We start from the raw sequence: 10,220 nt of genomic DNA on the forward strand, positions 1-10,220 counted from the left end.
GGGCGGCTCCCCGGTCCTCCAGCACCGAGCCAGCATCCCGACGCGGCATCCCGACGGATGCGCCGCACGGCGCCGTCTCTAAGGAAACGAGCCGCCACGTGACCCAGCATCTCCTGGGCACCAGGGAAGTTATCCCACAAAACCGGGCGGTCAAGGGTGAGCTGTCCAGCTGCAATGACCGAGGATATTTTTTTTTTTTTTTAGGTTTTTTTTCTTTTTCCAATCTACCCCACTGTGCTGGGTGTGGAGGTGAAGGACAGAGGCGCCTGTTGTCCTGGCAGCCAGGGGCAGCTCACCAAGTTCTTTAACAAACAAACAAATCATGCCTTATATTTCACTACATCCTTCCCCTGGAATAAATTAATACCAAAGCGAAAAACTTACCCTTCCAAATACAACAGTCACCACAAAAAACATTAACATAACAAAGGAAACTCCAAACCGCTGCCTTTTGGAGGAAGAACGCTGCTGTGGCTCTGCTCGCAGCCCATGTGGAGGACAGGGAGCAGAGCACGGCTTCCCCCCTTGGTCCAGTTCGGGGCCCTACAGCCCTCTGATTTGGGAGACTTGCACGGGTCAGGCTGTTTCCACCAGGGTCCCAGGCTGCAGCAGCACTGCCACAGCGGAGACTTTAATAGGGGCAGTGTTGGCCGATCCCCCAGTGGCCGTCGAGAATGGGGCATTGAGGAGCTGCAGACATCGTGTTCTCTGCTGCATCCTGGAGCTACCGGGGTTTAAAAGGAAGGAAAAAAGACGGGGAAGAGCAACAGAGAGGAAGGAACAGAAAGAACGAGCAACGAGAATGGAAGCGCAGATCTATATGATAGGCGCACGCTGAAATGAGAACTCCTGTAACCTGAACTGAAAGAAAAATTAATATAAATCTAAGTATATCAGAGATTATTCCCCCACGTAGTCTGACCTCCTGCATTATAAAAACCCAACCAAACTAAAAATTAAACTTTCCCCACTCTCTCCAGCACTGAGACAGGTTATTTCATCGAATCCCAGAAGGGTTTCAGTTGTAAAGGACGGGTGTAGGTCACCCAGTCCAACCCCATTTCAACAAGTCAGGATCTAATGCATCAGAAAGAAAGAGGCACAACACCTTCCCTTGGCCTTGAGCATAAAAAGTCACTGAAATTTGTTTGGCTTCAGCATCAATAGCTTAAGGATTAAAAAAGTCTCAGCTCCTTTTCCAAGTATAAAAGGATTCATAACTAAAGCTCCATACCATGTCCCAGAATAATAGCATTATTCCCAGGGCCATGACTGCCAAGACATGTATTAAAAGATGTCAAATTATTATCAAATAAATATTGAGAATATCTGGTAACTTGATGACGTAGCAGAGCACCTTGATCTCGTGTTGTCTGAGATGAGGTGAACGCTGCTCACTAATGCTGTATAAAGATCACCAGGAGACTGATGTACCAAAGGAATAAAAAAGAATTCAGAGTAAAAACCCAGAATTCTAATCCCTCCGCTTGGAGGTTCCTGTTTGCTGCATAATATCACAATAACCTTTGACCACCCTTAAAACAAGAAGGGATTTCTCTCAACCAGCAAAAAATGCTGAGAAACATTGAGAACAAACAGAAAGAGCTCAAAAGAATGAAGAAATTTGTTTTGCCCTGGAGAATAAAGGCAGCTGCAGTCAGAATGAGCCCATCTCCTTTCTACTCAATTGCAGCAGTGGCCAAGATGCTCCAGGAGAACGCAGACACCCCCAGTAAAGAGCAAACCCTTCACAGAGCTGTGTGCAATGGCTGGTACAAAATCTGGAGCTGCCGCGTGTTAGTCCAGGTGAACCATGTAAAGCAGCGCAAGGACTTATGATCTGAACAGCAGGAAATCGCCCTGTCCTGCCACACCAGCTCCCCCTCAAGAAAAGCGCGTAAAGCCAGCAGGGATCCCCGCACAAGGGACAGATCCTGCACGTGAGGCAGCTCGTCCTCAGGCTGGGGTCCAGCACTGAGAACAAACGTCAGTCCAAGACTATGAGGAGAAGGGTCGTGGATATTGCTCAAATCAACCCACCAGCGTGGAGACCCCCAGAAACATTTTAACTCTGGAGAAACGATGATCAAGACGACCGCAGAGAACACAGCAAATGCCTGCTTCAGCAGAAACGACAGAAAATCCAACGCAGCAGCTGCTGGATTCGAATGCAGAATCTAAGAGAATACCAAAATTTGGAAAGATGCACCTGAGCCTGGTCGGCTTTACAGCCCTTCTATAAACAACGACATCGTCTGTTTTCTGTTACACATATTTACATTTTTAAAATGTGTATCTATGTAATTTTGGCTAAAACTGCCTGTAACATGATGGAAGCAGACAGCATTCCCAGCAGTGACAGAATGAGCACGGCGGTGACAAGTAAACCATCGTATTCCAGATGAAAAAATTCCTACCAAACGCTTATGCAGATCTTAGGAAAGTAGAGGAATTTTTTAAAAATGCAAGAAGATAAAACCAACGGGATGCTGAGACCTCATGACTGTGTGTGAGCATGCCAGTAATTCAGATATGCTCTTCAGCCTCTCTCATCACCTTCTTCAACCTCCTTGATGCCGCCTTCATGTTGCTTCCAGAACAAAAGTTCGGAGGAAATAAAAGTGGGCAACGTCTCCCTGTGAATCTGTAGAGACACATGCTGGTACAACAAGGAAACCTCTGAACTCCCAACGTGGAAAGCGAAGGTTTCTCTTGATTATGGCCCAGAGGAAGGGACTCGCACGCCTCAAGGCCTCAGGGCTCTCCTTCCTTCACGTTACGCCCACTTCAGATGGGAGGGAATACTCTCAACTGTCCAGTTTATCTTTTTCTCACCCATTAAGCACAGAACAGTAACAGGTGGTTCTCTCCCATTCCTGGACATCAAAGGGAGTATCTGTCAATGATTTACACACTGCAGGTTCAGGACACCAAGCCCTGTATAACAGGAACCTCCTCACCCTGCCCATCCAAGGAGAAACTTCACAGAATCCCAGGCTGGGAAGACCTCAAGGATGATCAGGTCCAGCTTTTCTTGGCAAAGCCTAGCCTAGACAAGCTGGCCCAGCCCCTGCCCAGCCAAATCTTAAGCGTGTTGTGCTGGGGACTCCACCACTACCCTAGGGAAATTACTCCAGTGGCTAATTGTCCTGGTTGTGAACATTTTTCCTCTTGTGTTGGTCCCTTCCAGTTGCTGCCAAGACGGCACCGAGTTATGTGGGTGCTGCCTCATCCCAAATATGCTGCTTCAACGCCCCCCACACGAGGAACGAGAGACCTGGGGTCTGCACGGGCAGGGGAGTGCTCCCTCAGCACAGTCCCCCCCAGCCCATGCAGGAGGGAGTCCTCGCCCTCCCTGCCACAAACTTGGACTGCATAATACCAACCAAGTCTTTTAACAGCCCCCCAGCCCATGCGGGAGGGAGTCCTCGCCCTCCCTGCCACAAACTTGGACTGCATAATACCAACCAAGTCTTTTAACAGATTAGGGACCGTGAGATCTCAAAAAACATCTCTGAAATCAAATTATCTCAGTGGGCTTTTACAGCTACTGTAAAATACTCGAGGTTTTTAATGATGGGTTCAAAGTACAGAGAAAATGGGCCTTGATAAACTGTGTTTTAATACTTAAACATTATACTGTATTTAAATAAGACCAGATGTAAAATTATACATCTAAGATGTAAAAATGCTGAGCAGATTCAGCTCCATTTCCAAAAGCAGCGACTACAAAAAATGATTGGAGACCACAGTGGGCAGCAAGGGCAGTTTGCTGGAAGCAGAGCTAACCTGATCCTCCACAATCTACAGGGACACGTATTAGCAGAGAAATAAAAACACAACAAGGGCTGGAAACAGAACAGAGGTAAGAGGAAAACCACGAAATAAAGGACAAGTATGAAAGGGGAAGGAAGACAATCCATTGAACAAAGGGCTACGCGAGAACCTGGGCTTTGATATCCCTGTGGAATCCAGCGCGAGGCCCTGCAGGGAGCGTCACCTCTGCCAGTACCCACCACTGGGCTCAGGGCAGGGGGGAAGTGGTGACATTTAGTGATCAACGAGATACAGAAGGTCAGACCGGATGACTGCACATTTTCTGACCTTAACTTCTATAAAAGTCATCTCCGATCTATGCCTGCAGTAAGTACTGCCAACCTCAGCATGTTTCTCCTTCCTTTGCTTTGCGTTCCTCTAGACTTTATCGAATACATTTAGAGAAGCCACCTTGTATCATTGGCCCCTGATTAAGAGAAAGGATCCATTTCCTGGGATGTTCTGGAGGCCACAAAGCTTTTTCAGGAAGGTTTTCCAGAAAACTTCCCTAAGTAGAAGAAAACCTGTGACTCATTTGCATTTTCACTAACATTCACAGTCGGACAGACATCAGCACTGCCAAGTTTCTGGCGGAGACACAAATCTCTTCCCAGATAAGTCGCACCACTGCTGGCAGGGAACAAAAAGGTCCCTGTGATTTCTCATGGGAAGCAGACGAGGCAGAATCCAGCAATTTCCTCCTTTCTCGAAGAGTTAAACCTATTGCTTTGGTCTCCTGAATTCAGGTGACTCTCTGAAGTGTCACTTTGCCAGGAACAGGTTCTAATTCAAATTCAAACTTGATGAGACATAGAAATAAAGTAACCTAAGAGGGAAGGACAAGAAACCAGTCCACAGGCAGCTTTCCCCTTCTGTCATGAAGAGGAACTGTACTTCCCTACAGCCAGGGCATGGCTCCTCTGCTCTGTATGGAATATATACATTATACACAATACATATGCTGGAGCAGGAGCTGGCAGTGCTGGTGGGCAATGAGTTTCCCATGCACCAGCAATGGGCCCTCATGGCCATGAGGCCAGTGATCTCTGGGGTGTGTGAAGAAGAGTGTGGCAGCAGGTCAGGGAGGTTCTCCTGCCCCTCTGCTCTGCCCCAGTGAGGCCACAACTGGAGTCCTGGGTCCAGTGCTGGGTACCCCAGTTCCAGAGAGACAAGGAGCTACTGGAGAGAGTCCAGTGGAGGCTGCGAGGATGAGGAGGGGCTGGAGCATCTCTGTGCCGAGGGAAGGCTGAGAGCCCCAGGGCTGTTCAGCTGGAGGAGAGCAGCCTGAGAGGGGACCTCCTCAATGTGATCAAGAGCTGAAGGGGGGTCAGGAGGAGGGGCCAGGCTCTGCCCAGTGGTGCCCAGCGACAGGACAAGGGGCAACAGGCACAAACTGGAACCCGGGAAGTTCCACCTGAGCAGGAGGAGAAAATTCTTTGCTGTGAGGGTGAAGGAGCCCTTGCCCAGGCTGCCTGGAGAGGTGGTGGAGTCTCCTGCTCTGGAGAGATCCCAGACCTGCCTGGACACCAAACTGGGGACCCTGCTGTGGGGACCCTGCTCTGGCAGGGGGGTGGATTGGATGATGCCCAGAGGTCCCTGCCAGCCCCACCAGTCTGAGGTTCAGTGAGTGACAAAAGCATGATATAGGGCCTAACTTTGCTCTTGCCAGCCCTGACAGCAGGAGCACCACCACACTGCCAATGGCTCCTCACTCTATTTTCACTTATCAGCTGGAGGCTTGAAGAAGCATCTCCTCTAACACAAGCAGGTTGATTTGAAGTAATCCATGTCCTTTATCTCTCCATGGTTCCACATACTTGCCATCTGGAGAGACTTGCAGAGGACAGACTCTCTTTCTGTGAGCCAGTGGCATGCGACATTTCCTCCTCAGCCGTCACTGACCACAGCGTAACTCATTAGCACAACCCCAGTGTCATGCTGAACCCACCAAGCTGTGAGGAGGGACAGCTGTGGAGGTGACACAGGCCACGTTCTGCTGCCTCTCCTGTCAAGACATCAATTTCTCGCAGTGAGGAGCGTGGAGCGGCTCAGGGCAGCAGCATCACCATCGCGGAGCGTGACGCAGCCCATCTGCCACCACAGAACCACCGTGAGCAGCAACGGCGTGAGAACACCTCAGAGTCACTGCAGGACCATTCCAGCAGCAGCAGCTTCTGCTGGTGTGGTTGTTTTGGTTCAGAATGGCAATTTTTCCTGTGCAGCATTGTGCTACTGGAAGGGTCCGTCTTGGGTAACGATTTAAAATGAAGGTTTAATGGGGGTGGGGGTGTCACATTTGATAGGAAAGAAAATCATGTTATAGCCTGAAATAACACTGCAGCGAAGGAACTTTATATGGTTTCTGACCTGTGTCAAACACCATCTCTGCCTGACCAACTATAAACTAAAAGAGGGTTTTCATGCCTATTTTTTTCTCACCATGTAGACTGTAATTCTTTAATTAAGGAGAAGCCTTTGCTGCCTGCAGGTTCCAGCGATGGCATTCAGAAAACCAACACCTAAACCAGAGCGTGATTCACACAGAGCTGCTCTGCAGCAGCCAGGGAACTCCCACTCCGCCACAGCTCATGGTCTGGGGGAGGTCAGGGGAGGAGAAGCGGAATGCACCAACGCCACAGGGAACGGCCAGATTTCCACAGTTTGTGTCGCTGACCCAGCAGGGCTACAGGTAAATTCTGAATTTGTCCAGCTTCAGCTCCTGCTTGCTGCCTTTTGATCAGGCTCCCTCCTAAAGCTCCTGGATTAAAGTTGCTTTCTCCGAGACAGGTATTTTTAGAAATATTGAATCATCCCTTAACCCCCACGTGTTACACCAGCATCATTCAAGCCTTCGCTGTGCATTTTCCGTCCCTCTGCCAGCCCTGTCACCGTTTCCATTGACCTTCCCAAACTCTGCGGTTTGGCACGAGTTCCCTTCTTATGTACCGATCCACCAAACAGCTCATTGCTGCCCTTTACCTCACCGCCAAAGTCACGCTGGGAAACGCAGCATGTTCAAGACCGCCCTGTTGGACTTCACCCCCCACCCCTCTGAAAACAGGAATGGGATCCGAGGAATTTTCCTCCGCTGCTCTGGGAACTTTCCAGCGCTCCAAGACAGTCAGCAGCACGGGTCCAAAGTCAGAACTTCTTTCAAGCTGTAGTTTGGGCTGTGCAGTTCAACAGCCTTCCGGCTTGTCCCTGGCTGGTAAGTATCTCCCCAGCAGCACATTGCACAGCTGCTGCCCCCTGCCAAACCACAGCCTCAAAACTACCTCCAAAAACTTTTAAACCATTAGTTTACACCCTTGGCTCCTGATTTGGGTCTTTTCTACTCCCCTTGACAAGTACAGTTGGTTTTGTCTCCCTTCCAAGCCTGGTTTTCCCTGAACGTTTGGCCAAGTATTCTTAAACGGTTCCTTGTTATTAGTATTTTTACAGTCACTTTACTGCCTCAGCTCACATTGATTTTGGCCTCGGAGACAGTCTCCTCTAAAGCCTTTGTGGGTGCTGATCTGCACCTCGTTTCCACCGAACAAACAGAATCAAGTCGAGATCACTGACACCCAAAGACTGACTCACCAAGGCCCTGAGCAGTGCCTCTTCCCAGGCTGAGTTCCCTTAAAGACTCTCCTCTGCCTGTGCCCCATCTCACGCTTAACAACCAGGGGGGTTATTTTTGTGTGTGCCTCCTTTTTTAATTGTTTGGGGTTTTTTCCATTTCAGTGGTATCACTTACTCAGAACCCCCAGAAGGTCTTATATCACTTGTATAAAAACCCCAGTATGTCTTTTTGGTCCTGTGTTCATTTTATTTTCTTGTTATTCAGTTTGATATTAATCACCTACATACACTGTTTCACACCAGACCGCTGTCTGTTGTTCCCGCAGTGTCCTTGCAGCACGGGGTAGCACTTCCCAACACTTTGGCTTCTTAGGGCACGCTGGTTTTTTCACTGAAGCTGGCAGCCCACAGCAGATGCCTCCGAGCTGTCTGGCTGCTGCCCAGCATGTCTGGGCAGCGGTCCCAGTCACTGCGGGAGGTGTTGTGCCATACCCCCACCGCACACCCCCAAGGCTGCACACCCCTGCCAGGCTCCCCAGCTGCTCCAGCACCCTCCTGCCCACTTTCTCCCAGCAGCACCCTCCCTCTGGAAGCAAAAAAGCAGCTCACAGGCACTTCTCCATCAGCACCTTCAGTGGATCATGTCTTAAAATTACAAACCCCAGAAGGAAACCACCTCTTTCTGCTTCTGCCACTCCTTGTCTAGCTGAGGACTGAGACCTGTGTGATCGTTAACAACTTAACAAGTCCTCGAAAAGAAAAGAAGGGATCCATCCACCTCGGTAACCTGTGCCAGGAGTAAAACCCGAGCTCGCAGTTTTGAGACCGGTCTCTGCAGCCTTCCTCACACTGCCATCACGCCACCACTGTCATTAATGCCATTACACATGCTTGTATTTTTTACTGAAGAATCACATTGGAAACTACTGATTTTCTCTCGTGAGTGAGTGTTAGTGTGTTCCAACCCGGAAGCAGTGCGTAAAAGTCTAAAAAGAATGAGAACGGGGTTCATGAGGTGAACACCAAGGTGGAACACCACCTTGTTTTCTGGCAGGCTGAGGGGCACCCTCGCTGCACAAACCCCTTGGTTAGAGCAGACAGGCTCCAGCACACAGCTCGGCCCAGGCACGGAGCTGGTCCTGAGGACAATGCACCCCATGTGGGTGCAGGGCTGCTGAGCCGCTCGTTCAGGGAACACAGGCTTTGCCCTGAGCTGAACTGCAGCACAGACTTTTTTTTGTTTTAAATTTGAGCGCAGTTTCACCGAGAAAATCAGAACAACTTTATTCCGTTAGATCCACTCCCCCCACTGCACGGGACCGAAGCCAGCATTACAGAGGTGGTAAATACTCAGTGATGGGAGAACTGGGACACACGTGCACACAGCTAAGCAGGAACTGGTCAAGCTCCACACCACACCGTTACAGAGTCTGGCACTGCAACCACTCTTCCACAGCAAGTTACAAATCTTCTATGCTTATCACAAGAGCCACACGAGTGTTCTACCACACGAGGACAAGCTCTACAATCCTCACCTGGCCCACACTGGCAAGCTAGCCTTCATCTTTCCTCAGCAACTGCCACGCTGTCAAAAGGAGCCGACAGAAGAGCCGGTCAATCCAAACCATACCACCAGGAGAGGCCAAAGCAGCACATCCCGATACTGAACTGCCATGGACGTTCACATTTGAACACCGTGGTTCTCCAGGCAGAAATTGTGACAGAGGACACAGTTCAAGAAGAATCTGGTATTTATGATGTTAAAAGAAAAGCAGCCGAGCATCAGCTCTGCTTATGCTCAGTAATTATTGCAAATTACTCGATACTCATGAAAATGGGAGTCCCCCATGGTACATCAGTTAGGTCCCTTTGCTTTGCTCCTCACTCCTCACTCTTCTCTAGAGCATGTGCTTAAATTGAGATATATGAATAAATTAAATTGATATATATGAATAAAATATGATACATATATACAATAGATATAGGAAAAGACAGACCGTTTCTCCAGCTCCTGTAGGACATTAAGCCAGATCTATTTGGAGTTTTAGTTTAACAGACGCACACAGTCACGGAACTTGTTTGGGGTTTTCTCTCAGCTTTTGCTTTCGAAAACTGGCAAACCGGGGGAGCAGCCCAATTCCCAGCCTGTTCCATCCAACACCAGCACAATGGCGTTGCGTTCAACTCACTCCGATGATGAGGTCAGAACAGCAGGGTAACTGAGCAGCACACCACCACAAACCTCCGCGAGGCAAACGGGAATGAAAAGCCAACGCTCGCAGGCAGCAGGACGAGCTGAGCCCCACTGCTGCTGCTGACATCAGGCAACGTTAACTCCTGATGTTACCACTGGAATCCTGCCAGCCTTTCCCCGCCGCAAACACAGCCACAGCCACCCCGCTCTGTATCACCCATGAAGAGGAAAATGGATGGAAAGAGCTACTCACACTATATGTGCAAGATCAAGGGGCTTCTCGGGCTGCTCAGGAAACACGGGCCGAGGTGGCTCTCGACTGGGAACGCAACCAAGGGATTTGCTAATGGCGTGGCTCAGCTTCTTCGCAGGCGATTTCTGGGTTTGAGAAGAATGACAACAGCGAGTTGGCTGTTAGAAGAGCAGGTAGTACATGTCATCAAGTAACAGAGAAGTTGAGAGAAACGTGTAGCTCTAGAATATTCAGAAACATCCCGTTGTGTCACTCCATACCCGTCTTTGACAAAGGCAGTTGGTTTTGAAAGACAACTTCCAAATTTTGTGTTCATTATGGGCAAAGCCAAGGTGACCCATAGGACTAAGGTAGATATGAATGACCCATTTCTTTATGTTCTTTCACAAATTC

General features: G+C 49.3%; 1 protein-coding gene across 1 annotated transcript in view; it reads right to left on the reverse strand.

Annotated features, from left to right (window-relative positions):
• The window catches only part of LOC104491581 (dystrobrevin beta-like), a gene marked incomplete at both ends in the record, with an annotated part of 59,334 nt that extends 49,382 nt beyond the window's left edge, over positions 1-9,952 (reverse strand). Inside the window, one exon of the mRNA XM_010134028.1 lies at positions 9,828-9,952. Coding sequence (XP_010132330.1) covers positions 9,828-9,952 — 125 coding nt within the window. The remainder of the gene's footprint in view (positions 1-9,827) is intronic.
• Between the last annotated feature and the right edge of the window lie 268 nt (positions 9,953-10,220).

Source organism: Buceros rhinoceros, unplaced genomic scaffold (genome assembly GCF_000710305.1).
Source record: "Buceros rhinoceros silvestris isolate BGI_N320 unplaced genomic scaffold, ASM71030v1 scaffold4504, whole genome shotgun sequence".
In the NCBI taxonomy this organism is placed as follows: Eukaryota; Metazoa; Chordata; class Aves; order Bucerotiformes; family Bucerotidae; genus Buceros; species Buceros rhinoceros.